Below are 15,009 nucleotides of genomic sequence, written 5' to 3'. Positions count from 1 at the left end.
GGTCATTCTCCTGTAGAGAAATTTGTTTGTTTGTTCAGCACCAAAAGCTAGTGTTTCATGTATGTAGTTAACGTATGTGTAGCCGCTTTACGTGAATGTCACCTTCTCACAGGTACACTGCTTAATTGCCAGACATGTTGCGTATGAATTAAGTTTTCGTTTAATCAGTGCTTAACGTCATGCACAGAACATTTCAGGATGCATGGCTTGAAATGGCATTCGGTCTTTTGAATTTGCATTGAATTAACATTGTTTTTTGACAACATATTCAGGGGTAACAGTAGGTAAATGGTGCCAGGTGCAGTCCTTGAATTTGAGGAAGTTGGTCCTGGAAAGTCATTGAAAGGTCCTTGAATTTGATGTTAACCGAGGTGTGGGAACCCTGTCTATTGGTCTGTGTAGTAGACTGGTGGAAAAATAAACAAGATGTTGAAGTTTATGATTATGTTCATTGATTCATTCGTCATTCAAACTTAAAATAATATTTCTCATGTTAAATATTGAAATGCGATTAAAATGCGATTAATTTTGATTAATTACAATTACAATTACAAAGCTTCTAATTAATTTGACTAATTTTTTTAATCGCTTCCCACCCCTAATAATTTTATATATATAGTCAGGGTTGCCAACTCTCACGGATTGAGCGTGAGACACACGCATTTGACTGTCTTCACACACTCTCACGCCACACATCCGATTTCTCACGCCGAAAAAAAAATCTAGTTTATTTACCTCTGATCCATATCTATGATTCAATGAGTTACTAGTTCGCGATCGAACTAAACTAGTTCCCACCCAGACTCTTCCTCCCTGAGTGCACGACCATGTAGCAGGTGCTGAGGGTTAATATGAGTACTGCTTCATGCTACCATCCCAGCTGTTGAGCTTGATCCCTGGGAGAAACATGGCAGAGGAGAAACCATAAATGTTTGAACCAAACCACAAGCAAAAAGCTGCTTTCTCTAGCAGCTCATTCTAGCAACAACACGCACTACCATACACAGTGCTAAATGGGTCCATTTGCCAAATGAGCTGATGGTACTGATGGTATCTTTTCAGTGGAGGGCTGTGGCCAATGATGTTAAGTCATTATGTTGCTCTGGCAGTAGATAGCTATATAAGTACCTGTAGTGCTCCCCCTTCAACATCAAACACATCACTGCAGTCGCATTTTGGTCAGCTGTCAAGCAGTTATGATGCAGAGTACATTTCCCAGGTGCCCTCACCATTTTAGCATGGTAAGTTCATGCATGCCACCTCTCTCTCACCGAGCAAGCACTGGGCCCTACAGTCGAAACTTGCTGCACTATTTCACCCACTGTCTTTCCCAGATAGCCGGAGTGCTGTCAAACCCATATGGTAGGGGACAGGCATAAGTAAGTACCCCTTTCCCCAGGATGTATCTTCCTTGCTGCATGTCTTCAGGTTACCTCATGCACCACCCAGTTTCTTCAAGTTGGATGTGACATCCCACTTCTGACACCAATGCCATTTCTACTGTTTTACTTAACAATAGCATACACAGACTTGAGAAAGACTCACACACAACAAACAGAATGGGTCTGAATAATAATAACGATGACAATAAGTTTCATTTATAGTGTCTTTGTCATACTCAAGGACGCTTAACCTTAGGCATTCACACAATCCAAGGAACAACATTTCAAATGTTTATGTTGTTAAATGTTGAGTCCTGTTACATCATGGTGAATCATACCTCCTATACTTACATATCATCTTGATACCAATACATGAATATTAAATGTAGGCTACATTACTTAAAAATACATTTTAAAATAATTAAACGTTATACTAAGTAAATACTGCTCAGTTGATGTGTAGGGCCATCATTGTTTTTCAGAAACCTTTCTTTAGTGATCTAAATGTATTATGTAACTTAACTTTCCAGCTTTGTACCTTTGTGCCATTAATATTTTTGTGTTACTTTAAAACCAAGTGAACCATAAGTTCTAAGAATGTTCTACGCAGCATTCCATAACCAAGCAAATTGGCAAAAAAGTTTTTACATAATATTCAATTTATAGGTTTACACCATGCTACATCAATGATGTAATGGTGATATAGATGGATTCTGAGAGGATATGTTGTAGATATGTCTAACCCTACACTGTTTAATGTTAATTAATGGTGAAGTTTGGATGTCCTGAGGTTTTCATGTCGAAATTGTTTGCTCTGCATCATTAAGACTCATCACTTTTGACAAGATCTCCTGTGCCAATAGGACAATCTCCTAAGAGGCAAAAAAGAATCACTTACAGTCAAATCAGGTATGTCAAAATAATATGTGGAAGAATACTTGGAAAAAAATGTCCTTTACTAACCATAGTGGACTCAAACTGTTCAACTATCTGCTCCAATTCCTCCTGAACATTTTCAGCAAGCAATTCGGGAACCAGATTATCTTGAGATCCACAACAAAAACAACAATCAGATCAAATCAACTTATTGAAGTGGTATTTAACACACCTGTAGGATTTTGTTCTCACCATGTTGGAGCAGCTGCTTGAGAAGATTGCAGAGGTTTGCGGTCACCTTTGGGTCGTTGGGATGAAGCCTTCGAGCAGACATGATGAGAGGAACACCGCTCCCTTCACTTGAACGGAGGACTTGGACAACCATCATCTCTGGTGTTGACAGATTTGGAACAAACACACAAGATCCAGCATATTTCAATACTATGTTTCCATACTATGTTTCCATACTACTCCACACAGATGTGTCCACTCTGATACATGTTCCACACAGCTGCTCAAATTTCTCTTTATTGGATAGATTGGACTATGTTTAAAATCACTATCTGACACCTGTCACACCAGAGAGGTGCAAACAGCAACTTTGGCTCATATCCTATATCTCAAACAAGAAGCCATTATGGAGTCTTTGTCCATGGTACTTAGGTACTGTCTAGATTCAGATGCTTTCTTTCTCACCTGAGCTACTGATCAGGTTGGCCATTGCAACAAACGCATGATTGACTATCCCACAATGGTGTGGCTGCTCCCTGAGCGCATGCATCAAGAAGTCCATGGCATTCTCAGTCATCTTATCCTCACACAGAGCTATAACATCAAAATAAAAGCATAAATGCATTGTGCTTCAGTCAACACCCCAGTTGATCCATAAAATGTGCTGAGAAGCTGAGAAACAGTGGAGAACTGCAGATGTGTCTCAGGTTCTTACCAGTTGGGTTGCAGCATTTTCCATGCATGGTCAGTGACTGCAACGCTGCACACAGGGCCTCGGTCACATCTGCAGACTGCATGTGCATTGGTCCAATCATGCACACTGTCTCAACGGCACTTGCCATAGATTCAGGAGTACCACAGCCTTAAGAGAACACTTAGACTGAAGGCAGGTTTACTTGCTAACATGTCTAATCATTTGAACAGTTTGGCCAACACTAACAAGTCAAGAACGTAACACAGTGCAATCTAAAAAAATACAAATGAAAACAACCAGAAAAAACAATTATGATGTTTTTTTATTACACTGTAAAACCCAACAAGTTCACTAAACTCAAAAGTTTTGTTGTAACCGATTACCTAAGAAATTTCAAGTTCATGTAATATAATTTTTAAGTACAGTTAACTTAAAAAAAAATAAAACTTTAAATAAAATATATAAGTTTAGGAAAATCTTAATTTTTTAAATATATACAGTATATATTTTTAAGTAATACATACTACAATGCTTTTAGTAATAATTATATAATTAATATAATTTACAGTGTTTACAGTGTAGGATTAGGAATTTCACATTTAAACTAGTGTTATAATCACCTTGTGCCAGTGTACTCCACAGACATTTGCAGCAAGGTATGACAAGGACCTCTTCTTCTGGGTAGGCCTTTAGTGCGTTGAGTGCATGCTGAACACCTCCCAGTTTAAGGATCAAATCACAAGCCTCACCTAAAAATGAAAAACATCAACTTAAAAACACAAAAATTACACACCACAGTAGCCAGAGAGTCAGTATTTCAGAGGACAGAATATTGAAGTGTAGGAATGCACATCTCTGCAATAGCGATGATGATCTCTCAAATACACACCACTTGGTGAGATGAGGACTAGCGTCTGAAAGGCACAGGACAGCAGATCGCAGTGTTCCAGAAAATTCCGCACTGCTTCCAGGACACAAGAAATCACACTTTCCCCACAAAGCCAAGAGTTTTCCTTCCCAGTATAGGTACCTAAAATAACATACAATTTAGCTTTGAACTCAGGCACCCATATGCTTAAACAGAACTGGTAAGTTAAGTCCTCAAGGACTGTATACGAAGATAACTCTTTTTGGTGTTGTTGACCGACCTGCTATCAGAAGTTGTAGTACGTAGCAGGATTTCAGCTGAACACAAACAGACCCCATGTGGCACAGCATGGCAAACGTCACAGCCTTTACCACATCACTTACCCTACACAAAGCTGTAAAATTCACCACACGTTGTTCAAACCTTATTCATTTCGTCCTTATTGTTTAGTTATTACTTGTAGGGTGTGTTACCTAATGCCATAAATTATGCAACTAAATTTGAACAATGTGGTGAGAGTAACAAATGACAATATAGCCCCACTAGAAAACCCTTAAAGGGTAAGAGGCTGAAAATGTATTATGATGCTTTAATGTTTGACAATTCACCATCATGACCAACATGTCATAGTTGCATAGTTTTTTTTTACTATAGTTTAAGTGAACAGCAGTACCATTTTCCTCCTCTTCCAACAGGTATGACAGCACTGAAAGCTGGGCGGCCTCTACATGTGTATAAGTCATCATAAACTCTATAATACAACAGTTAAAAAAAGATGAAATGGAGGAAAAAAACATACACAAAGAAAAAAATTACTGTGTGCATGAAGAATTTTTAATCAGGCCAGGATTTAAAATGTGGGGAGGGGCGATATATACCCAAGACACTATCAAATCCTTCATGAAATGGTGGTTCGGTGAGCCCTTCAGGAAGAGTTTTCTTCAGCATATGCAGGGAAAAACCACAGAGTATCAGACTCTGTTTCACGAGTTCTTCCTTCACCAGCAACCTGTGTTAACAGGAACCTCTGTATTACATTTCTCCTATATATAGCAATGTTGCTGATGTATGAAACTGTATGCGGGATGTGTACTGTATGAAACTGTATGTGTCCTGTACAAAAGAGGAATACATAACTGTATTTAAAGGTTCATCTGAAGATTGATATAATAAAAATAGTGAGATGAATCCTGGCTGCATTCATAAACTCCACTAGATGGCATTAGATGGCATGACTTATGTCAACTGAGACCTTGGAACTGGGAACTTGGATGTCCATGACACTGACCAGACACTGGCTCTTCTTTTCGGATTGTAGATAAACATCATGTTGAGGAGCTGATGAAAATCCCTGGATATGCCAAAATCCAGGAGACTGAGGTTTTCCCTGTTTTGAACCAGGGACAAAAATGCTTCCTCCTAGGAAAAAAGAATTTACAGTAATCCAGTATTGCATGAAGTAATGCGGTGGTGAGGAAATACAAAAACACAAAGACCAAACCCATTTTTTTTTGTAAATCATAAATTTTTCCCCCTTAAAAAATACCTTTCTCAGAAAATGGAAGAAAGGAATGTCATTTTTCAACATAAAAAGGTAAGAGATCGTGTCATATATTATATAGGAGTAAAGTAAAATTATTTTGTGTAAGAGGGACACAAACATCAAGTATGTGGCATGTCAGCATATCCAGGAGGACACAGCCAAAGGTCCAGATATCACTCTTATCACTCCACTGTAGCAGACCCACGCTCTCAGGAGCCATCCAGCTCTTAGCACCTAAAGGAAAGGTGACTAAAACTTGACTTTACATGCAAGAACAAACTGCATTATTAGGCTCACATTAACATTTATTCTCGATGGGAACTTATCTCAGTTCAATGACATAATGGCAGAAATGCTAACAAAGACAGGGCTTGGGGAGGAGAATGAGAGTTTCCAGAGTGGCCCATGTTTGAAGCAGCTGTCAAATAATCCTAAAGCATTGAGTCTTGGAACATTCACAAAACCCCCTGCTAGTGGCACACCAACATGGCTGTGTTCTTCAAAAAAGTGGGAAAACATCTTGCTAATTATAGTTTTATGTCTAAGGACAGTGGTGGTTGCCTGAGCAGAATAATGATGGATCAGTATATCAGTACATCATCAGTATAGTGGCTCTGATCTATAACTGCCATTCCCACTCGTTAGCACGTGTTGTGTGTGGAATACGTAGATCCTACTGTTTTTGACTCTTATTTGTAGCCTTGCTCGGTCTCCCATGACAGTTGCAGTCCCAAAATCACACATGCGAAAGGCTGAGCCCCTGTCATCCGAAGTCACCAGAATGTTGGATGGTTTCAGATTTCTAAACGTGACACACAAAGCAGATCCTTCTACCCAAAGTTAACTTTTACTGAACATGTTAAACATCTGAAATATATATGATGTAAGGCAGTGCTAATTTGAAACCAGTAGCTTAGATACCTGTGTAAAATGTTTCTGCTGTGCAGATAGGCCAGAGCATCCAACATTTGTCCCAAAAACATCTGCATAACCTTTATTAGCAGGAGGAGACTCAGAAAGCATCCGCAAATACCCACACAATAGAAATGACATAAAGAAGACAGATAGGAGTTTTTCTACCAATCCAAACTGCCATGGAATAACCGGTGGGTCCGACACAAGTGTGTGGTTAACGCAGCTATGAAGATGCTTTGTAAAGCACTTGGCCACTATTATGCATTTTCACGGATGAATACAAGATCTAAGTGGGGACTGCTTATCTGATTCATCTGCCTGAGGGCCCCTCACAGGAAAGCGCACCCATGTGATAAGGTTGTGGTTAGAGCATATAGGGAGGGGAAAACACACCACATAACCACATGCCACTGTCCCAATTATTTGAAATACCTCATTCTCAAACTTCTGTTTTTGCTCCCTTTGCGAAGCAATGACTGTTCTGAGGGTCTTCATGCAAGGACAGTCCATCACCATTGAAAGCGTGACTGATGATATCTGAGGAGAAATGGTATCTTTTTACTGTCAAAAATAATTTGACATAATGTGAATTAATATAAAACATCTTACATGTTTGTTCCAAGATGTGAAGAACTCCTTGTAGCTGACAATGTTTGGGTGACTCAGATTTAGCAAACACAAAGCCTGTGGAAAGAACACAAGCGAAATGTTGGGTAATCAGCAAATCAAAGCAACAAATACAACCAAAACCATTTGTCACAAAGTTTGAAAATTCTGCAGTAACTCTTCAATGTTCGATATGGGGATGGCTGAATGTACACTGTGCACTACCTCCTGGAAGGCTTTATCAGCAGCAATTACATCCAAACAGTCCACCTAAAAAAAAAGATAGATTCAGAAGTCACACTTGTCTTGCCAGTTGGATTAATGTGTTTTTGTATACCTTCTTTAGTGTCTGTTCCAAGCCAGACTCCCTGTCTTTTACAAGCAAGGTTACTCCAAAGCATCCAGGACACATCACGTCTATGATCTGGATTGTCAAAAGAGATAATACACAACTGGGTAATAGTGTAACGTTTATCTAGCACGTTTGCTATGCCAGTTATAACAAAAACACAGAAATTACTATTTCGTAGTTAACTTAAATAAAGTTGTAGTTAACTAAAGTTGTCAACTACAGATAGTTACCACATAATTTTCCATAATGGACAGTTTATGTCCTCCACTGTGTTATTTATGAGACGCGTCGTTGTGTTTTGAACGCGCTTGGAAACGTCAAACACACCAGGGAAAACTTCTGATACGGAGCATGCGCACTTTGTCACCAGCAAAACGTTCAGCATCACCAGCAGACTAACTTTAGTTTTAACATACAAGATGACGCGGGTATTATTCATAAATCACTTTTAATCACTAACCAATCATGAATTCATAAAATAAAAAAAAAATGAACTAATTAAATAAAAGAAAGTTCATTTGGAATGTAAGGACATGAATATTTTCAGTCAGTGCATTAACCAACAGTGATTGCTTTTTTCTGGAATTCCCTGGTTTTCTGGACTTGTAGGCTATTTCGAGTAGACAGTTTACTTCCTCAATTTTTTGTGCTTGTAGCCCGTAGCCTGCTGGGTGAAGTCCGAGATTGCTGAAAATGCAAAGTTTGTCTTCTGCCTTTAAACTCAACTTTCTATTCGTGTTCAGAGCGGAGTGGCGTGATGGAAGGACCCGGCGAGACATCTCCGCTACTCGCGAACGGACCGGACCGAATAAGGTGACAACAGTGGGGTATATTTGGTACATTTTAACACTGGTCATGTATCGCACATTTATCTATTTAAAATTTTGTTGAAATACACGATGCAGCTCAACTACAAAAGTTAAACTAAGTGGGGAGTTAAGACGTTGTGTTGTCTTCCCGCAGAAACGGTTGGCTCTTCCTCGCGGTGTTTTCAGCAGTTTTGGGAAACTTTATTTTTGGATATGCCCTGGTTTTTCCGTCACCTGTGATTCCTCAGCTTCTAGAGAGTTATGACACACGCCTGCATATGGACGTTCATCAGGTTTCCTGGTTTGGTGTAAGAACACTTTGTTGTTTCTTGTATGCAAGTATTTTTCAACCAAGGCTTCAGTAGCCACCTGCCAGTGGCCTGTATGCCCAGCACACCTGTTCCTGGTATTCAGTGTTCTTCATGACTTGATTCCCTAAGCTGGGAGGTGGGGCAGATCAAACATGCTCAAACAGTGAGTCCCAAGGAGAGGGTTGAGGAACACAGTGTTTCACACAGGTCCTTCTTTTGTGTTTTCTTTCCACTGTTCAGTCTATTTTCACACTGGGAGCTGCGTTAGGGGGTCTGAGTGCGATGCTGCTCAACGACAGAATTGGAAGGAAGCTAAGCATAATGATGTCAGCGGTGCCGTCTACACTGGGCTTCCTCATAATGGGGTCGGCACAGAACGTCTGGATGCTTCTTCTGGGGAGGTTTCTAACCGGCATCGCTGGTGGGATCACCTCCAGTTCTATTCCTGTGCGTAAGATGGTCACAGCGTCTCACAGCGTTAAGCATTGTCAGACAATGTCAGATCAAATTCTAACTCGCAAAGCTTGTAGGACTTAACAATATGGTATGCAGGTCTATTAAGAGCTTTGGGATTTTCAGGGTCAGTGGTGCAATAGTATTTAAAGAGTACACGTTACTAAATTATAGGAAATCTGCATGAATTGCTGTTAAAATTGATGTTAAAGGAGGGAAATCATTCTTCCATAATGGTGTTTTGCTAGAAGACTGGTTGCAGTTATTACTTCCGTCTCCTGTGTATGTAAGTTAAACTCTGGGAGGAAGTTCATGAGTGCTCAATGAAATGGGCAGAAACCGCAAGACATTGAGAAATAGAAAGAATGCTTGATTCCGATTCCTCTTACACATTATGCAGCTGTTTAAAACACTGTAAAAACTAGGGTACATATGAACCATAGTATCTCCAGTGCATGAAATCCATTGCACAGACAGCAGATACCTGATCATAAATTAATTAATCTTTAATTTATTCTCAGAACCTTTTTTTTTAATCATTCGACTTTGTTGCAGGTCTACGTGTCAGAGATTTCACATCCAGGTGTCAGAGGAGCTATGGGGTCTTGTCCACAGATCACTGCTGTCTTTGGAAGTCTGGCACTGTATGCTTTGGGTAAGGTGTCTTTAAGAAGTCCTTGCAACCATGTAGTGGGTTGTTTGCTAGGGTGTCAGCAAACCTTTTGAGTTGTGAGTTTCAACGTTGCCATTCAAGTGCTTTCACTTCATCATTGAGCCAAAATCTCAGTTTGGACCACATAGTTTGTATTGCAGTTTGAATGGTAAAGGAAATGTTTGGCATATTAGAAAGTTGTACCACTCTGTAACACCTCGGCAAGGTGTAATAGTGTGAAAAGCAGTGCATTCATAGGAACTGTGAAATGTTAAATAGTGCAAGAACAGCTGAAAATACTCCAGGATGAAAAGGCAATAGAAATGCCTTATCATTTAATTGCTTATTTATAACCATCTGATAAAGTGTTCAGAGATATACCCTTGTGCCCCACACCACTTCTGCACCACAGCCCTCTCGAATGGACACTGTGAATGTGTTTCTACCCTTGCCCCGCAGGCCTGGTGTTGCCCTGGAGGTGGCTGGCAGTAGCGGGGGAACTCCCTGTGCTGGTCATGGTGGTGCTCCTCTCGTTCATGCCCAACTCGCCGCGTTACCTCATCACCCAGGGCAAACGGGACGAGGCCTGCAGGGCCCTGAAGTGGCTCAGAGGGGCGGAGTCGGATTACATGGGCGAACTGAGGAAAATAGAGCGTGGTGTCATCTCACAGGTGAACTTGAGCAGCAGTGATTCATGGGAATTCGAGTAAATAAAAGCCCGTAATCACGTAGTCGACCACAGCTTTTTCGTGTTGAACAAGCACAAAACAATCACGGCTATTACAAACAGAAAGCACACAGTGAGTGACCTATTACTGCAAAATTTACATGCATCCCACTCAATCTCTTCAACAGGTTGGACTGCAGTGGTCTGATCTTCGGAGTCCCTTCTTCTACAAACCAATCCTGATCTCGGTGTTTATGAGATTCCTACAACAGATGACAGGTGTAACCCCCATATTGGTTTACCTGCAGCCTATCTTTCAAAAAGTATCCTGCAGTACCATATTCCTGGTAAGCTGCAGGTATGAAAATAGATCTGAAGTAAAAGAATGAGCGACCATGTCTTATACGCTAACAATTTTTCATCTGTCTGTTGTGTTTCTAGGAACCCAAGTATGATGCGGCGCTAGTAGGAGTTGTTAGACTGTTCTCTGTTGCCATAGCAGCCAGTTTGATGGACAAAGCTGGCAGGAAAGCTTTGCTTTACACTTCAGGTTTGTGCTGCTCTGGTCCTGCTCTGTTGTTGATTTCCGTCATCATGAGCATGAATTACTGTTCTGGTTTGACATTTACCATGATGTGTGACCTCCCCCTTATCATTTAATTGCTTCCTTATGACATTAATTATAATGGAGTTATTAGTGGAGTTATGGGGGCATTCTGAACTTTTCTGGCTTAGCACTACAAAAATGCACTGTTAAACTGTCAACAGCTGTAGTGTCCTGACTCTGTAGTGTTCGAGCACTTTATAGATAAAAGAATAACCTATTTCAATTTTAAAAGATTCTTAAAAAAACAAAATAAAATAAATGACAAACATTAGGACACAGTAATGAGAATCCATGCGTATGTTTGTCTTTGCAGGTTTCCTCATGTTCCTGGCCACGTTCACCATGACCATGTATACCCACCCGAACCCCTGTGATGGCAAGAACCTCACAGTGGGGGGCGCACCTGTGCACATGATGAACATTGAGCCTGCCGTCACGGGGCCCGGCCCAGACCCCATCACTCTCATTCCCCTGATCACAACCATGATCTTTATATTTGGTGAGTCTCATTTTCTCACATGCGGATTGGCCTTTCTCAGATTGGTATGCATTTTTAAACCCGTGTACTTGATGTAACCATTGAACAAATCACCAGGCGCTTCAGGTCTGATGCAATATCAAGATCTTTAAACAGTTTTAGGTAGATACTGTTGTTTAATTTGTGCTTTAATGTATTTGACCATGACTTGTGGTTAGACTGTCAGCTATTTCTACTCTATAATAAGTGCCTCCTGTTCAACGTAAGCTAACCATTATGAAATTTAACAGCTTTTCCACAGGTTTAGTCTGATGTGGAATGACATAATGAGACATTTGTCTGCTGGCTTTCAAACTGTAGGAGGATTCTAGGAGTTTTTAGGAGTGTAGAAGTGCATGATATTAGTGTCTAGTCTGTCTAGTGCAGACTATTTGATCTTATTATATATCATATTGCTGAACCTTTAAAATGTATCTTTGGCTTTGTACAATATAGTATTTTCTAACATGTACTTGTATATTTAATATAATCTGTTTTATACTCTGCCTGGTTGTGTAGGGCACACAGACAGGTTTGACTTGTATAGCACAACACCAAGACAGACTGAAATCAAAGAACAAGGTTTATCAGGATGTTTTAAACAGGCTCAAACTGTATTCAGCAGCCTCTTAACAATCTCTGTGGAACATGTGGATTTGTAACATATACAGAACACATATAATATAATGATATCACGACACATTTAATAATCTTAATCCAGCTTAGATTAACTAAGATGTACTGTTTCAGGCTATTTGGTTGCATCCAGATTTTTTGGCCGTATCCGTGTTTCTCATAGCATTCAAAACCTGGGCAGGCTCACACACTCTCTCTCTCACACACACACACACACACACACACACACACACACAAAATGCCTACGTATTCATGTCTTTTTCTCCTGAGCAGGTTATGCAATGGGCTGGGGTCCAATCACGTGGCTGCTGATGTCAGAGGTCCTGCCCCTGGGGGCCCGCGGGGTGGCGTCCGGTCTGTGTGTGGTGGTCAGTTGGCTCACTGCCTTCGCTCTCACGCAGCTCTTCATGCATGCAGTGGTGAGTCCCCAACTCACTTTCAAGATTGCTTATGAGTGAAACAGGAAACGAGAATTACTCTTTCATTTTTTAATTTGCTAAAGTTGTAATGATGTAATAGGTGTAATATTTCGGCACTGTGGAGGTCAGTTTCTAGGACACACAGGCACAGGTGGGTGGAGTAGAGAAAAACTGTACTCAGGTAAAAATATTTAAACTTTAAAAGGAGTAGAAGTAGAAGTAAAAGTAGTTATCTAAAATATTTCTTAAGTAAACATTAAAATGTACATTGTCCTAATCATGTGCTATGTTTAAGCTACATGAGTCTTTTTTTTATAGCAGCTAGATATCGAGCGTGTAAGTTGTCACAAACATTACAGTGGAATTGGTGATCACTTTATGATTGGTTTCATTTGTGGGAATATTCCGGAGCTCTTGCTTATGATAGCTAGACATTTTAGCTACTTTTCATTGGCTGGACCAGCTAGCTAGCTACCTAGAAATCCTGTGTTGCTTAGCCAACAACTGCACCTGTATGTGGTTATAAGAAATGTTGATAGTGATATGAAATCTATAACAGCACAGGATTGAAATCTCCCTGCATGCTGCCATGAGTTCAGCCTGTATATATTTTCTCTGTTGCTTATAGTAAGCATTTCACACACAAATACATGAGCCATAAAGAATTATTATATGGTGTTTTAGATCAGGGGTGTCAAAGTTCAACCCTGGAGGGCCAACGTTCTGCTCTTTTGTTGGGGATCATAAGAACATTACATGACCACTTCATATTGAAAGTAACCATGTACTGCATTTGATTATGACACAGTGCTGGAAGTTTTCACATTTTTACAATTGCACATTCACTGTCTACAGGCTTAAATACTGTTGTTCCCTTTTGCTGTGTTGCGTAATCCGTCATGGTCTGGGTTTTCCTTGATTGTGACAAACTGTAGTTTAGTGTGCACACTCTAAGCTTATGACATGTTCTTCTCACAGGATGGCCTCGGAGTCTTCGCCCCTTTCCTCTTTTTCAGCGTAGTGTGTGTTGTGAACATCATATTCACATCTCTGTGTGTGCCTGAGACAAAGGGCCGCACGCTTGAAGAGATCGAGAACTACTTCCGAACAGGACGCTCCTTCACCATCGTTGATAGTTAATGCAGGTCCTTTCTGAAGTCACTGGAACATTTTGACTTGAATTAAATTAATTTGTTGCTAATGTATATTCATGTGGGCCAGCCACTTTCTGGTTTTGTATATATGTAACATTTTTTTTTACAGTTGTGCACAAATTTTACCTTTGCAATAATATATGGTGGGAAATGCTCTACAGTCAGTATGACTCCAGCTTTTGAAATGCTGAGCTAAAACACTTCTCATTTCAACAAACATGGATTAATTGTGGTGTGTGACATACACTCTAAGCAAACCTGATATCGAGCATATAACCTATATTGAATTACATTAAAACAGCAAAGTAGTTCATATGCAAGAGGTATTCATAGCATCAATTAAGATCTAAATAGATCAAAAACCTTTTTGTGGCTTTCCATTTTCTGGTTAATTAATCACAGATTGTTTTGATGGCGAGCATAGAATACATTAAACACTGACAGTCAGTTAATGTTACTGTTGCCTGAAAGCTGGTATCAGAAATGACTACAACTGAAACTCCACACTAACTTGAAATATCTATATATTATGAAATAATAGTGTCTTAAAATTTAAAAAGTATAATTTTTTATATGTAAATTTTAGATGCTCAAATTAATCTTTATTATGGGAACAATAAAATAGTAATTCGTACCACTCTATTGAGATACGTTGAAGTTGTACATAGTCTGCTGTTGTGACATTTATTGTAAAGAGATTAGTCCATATTTAGAAGGGGAACAATGATGAACAATGATGTTTATTTAGATTCATTAACAGTGCAGGTCTCATTCTGACATGATCTTTCTTTTAGTGAACATCACTCCTCTCTTTGCATCATGGAAGCAATATTGGGCATCTTTTCCTTCACAACCAAGAAATCTTATATACACTATGTATCTTATGATTGGATGAAACCATCTTATGTACACTATGTGTTTTATGATCAGATGAAACCATCTTATGTACACTGTGTATGATTGATTGAATTGAATGTAAAATGAAAAAAATAAATTACCTAAAGAACCTAAAGACTTCTACTGTCTTGCTGTTTACTAAAGTGGGGTGAATGGCATATATACATCAATTTTGTACTATAACTCTTATGTAATAAATTTTTCGGCAGCATGTTTGAATATGCATCATAATAACATTTTCAAATTGTGTTTTAAAATGGGACAGAAACATAGTTGCTGGATGTCATGAATGTTTTATTTTTTTTGCTTCAAAGTCTGTTTTTCTCAATGTTTTACGTTCAACGTTGTTGCATTAAATATGTCAGTGGTGCAAGATGTCCACGTGTAACGTGAAGTTCTGGAAGCAGAATGCCGGGCATT

At 39.5% G+C, this 15,009-nt stretch overlaps 2 protein-coding genes and 1 long non-coding RNA gene across 8 annotated transcripts; 1 reads left to right on the top strand and 2 right to left on the bottom strand.

Moving 5' to 3' along the window:
* Positions 1–267: 267 nt before the first annotated feature.
* Positions 268–856, bottom strand: LOC143513109 (uncharacterized). Its single transcript, XR_013130582.1, has 2 exons — positions 736–856; positions 268–406 (listed from the first exon to the last, which is right to left on the bottom strand). It is a non-coding gene; the product is annotated as an uncharacterized LOC143513109 (long non-coding RNA).
* Positions 857–1,249: 393 nt separating this feature from the next.
* LOC143513108 (serine/threonine kinase-like domain-containing protein STKLD1) lies at positions 1,250–7,808 on the bottom strand. 6 transcript variants are annotated; one of them, XM_077004128.1, is made up of 19 exons: positions 7,698–7,808; positions 7,453–7,539; positions 7,341–7,385; positions 7,119–7,193; positions 6,942–7,046; positions 6,516–6,586; positions 6,272–6,396; positions 5,713–5,843; positions 5,340–5,470; positions 4,930–5,060; positions 4,725–4,802; positions 4,332–4,445; positions 4,073–4,213; positions 3,804–3,932; positions 3,205–3,351; positions 2,955–3,083; positions 2,511–2,648; positions 2,346–2,425; positions 1,252–2,254 (listed from the first exon to the last, which is right to left on the bottom strand). In XM_077004128.1, the coding sequence occupies exons 1-19, from the start codon at positions 7,710–7,712 to the stop codon at positions 2,177–2,179; spliced, it is 1,950 nt and encodes a 649-aa protein (XP_076860243.1). In that variant the 5' UTR covers positions 7,713–7,808; the 3' UTR covers positions 1,252–2,176. The 6 variants fall into 6 exon arrangements, with proteins under 6 accessions (XP_076860247.1, XP_076860246.1, XP_076860249.1 ...); XM_077004130.1 differs by having other exon boundaries at positions 1,253–2,254; positions 5,713–5,828; XM_077004132.1 differs by lacking the exon at positions 2,955–3,083 and having other exon boundaries at positions 1,250–2,254.
* A 41-nt stretch (positions 7,809–7,849) lies between these two features.
* slc2a6 (solute carrier family 2 member 6) lies at positions 7,850–14,704 on the top strand. The gene is made up of 11 exons (XM_077004127.1): positions 7,850–7,895; positions 8,211–8,280; positions 8,431–8,584; positions 8,828–9,034; positions 9,596–9,695; positions 10,152–10,363; positions 10,548–10,706; positions 10,801–10,909; positions 11,280–11,465; positions 12,393–12,538; positions 13,517–14,704. The coding sequence occupies exons 2-11, from the start codon at positions 8,225–8,227 to the stop codon at positions 13,676–13,678; spliced, it is 1,491 nt and encodes a 496-aa protein (XP_076860242.1). The 5' UTR covers positions 7,850–7,895; positions 8,211–8,224; the 3' UTR covers positions 13,679–14,704.
* Positions 14,705–15,009: the final 305 nt, after the last annotated feature.

This window comes from Brachyhypopomus gauderio, chromosome 4, assembly GCF_052324685.1.
Source record: "Brachyhypopomus gauderio isolate BG-103 chromosome 4, BGAUD_0.2, whole genome shotgun sequence".
NCBI classification, from domain to species: domain Eukaryota; kingdom Metazoa; phylum Chordata; class Actinopteri; order Gymnotiformes; family Hypopomidae; genus Brachyhypopomus; species Brachyhypopomus gauderio.
This window is presented reverse-complemented; position numbering and strand designations above follow the sequence as displayed.

What these genes read in the sequence shown, in the direction of transcription:
- LOC143513108 (XM_077004128.1), bottom strand. An exon ending in TGACATGCCACATACTTGAT is followed by an intron (nt 5,471 to 5,712) that starts GTTTGTGTCCCT and finishes CTTTTTTCCTAG; the next exon opens with GAGGAAGCATTTTTGTCCCT. An exon ending in CAAGCAGCTGCTCCAACATG is followed by an intron (nt 2,426 to 2,510) that starts GTGAGAACAAAA and finishes GTGGATCTCAAG; the next exon opens with ATAATCTGGTTCCCGAATTG.
- slc2a6 (XM_077004127.1), top strand. Translation starts at nt 8,225, where the DNA reads ATGGAAGGACCCGGCGAGACATCTCCGCTACTCGCGAACGGACCGGAC. An exon ending in TCACCTCCAGTTCTATTCCT is followed by an intron (nt 9,035 to 9,595) that starts GTGCGTAAGATG and finishes ACTTTGTTGCAG; the next exon opens with GTCTACGTGTCAGAGATTTC. An exon ending in AGCGTGGTGTCATCTCACAG is followed by an intron (nt 10,364 to 10,547) that starts GTGAACTTGAGC and finishes TCTCTTCAACAG; the next exon opens with GTTGGACTGCAGTGGTCTGA.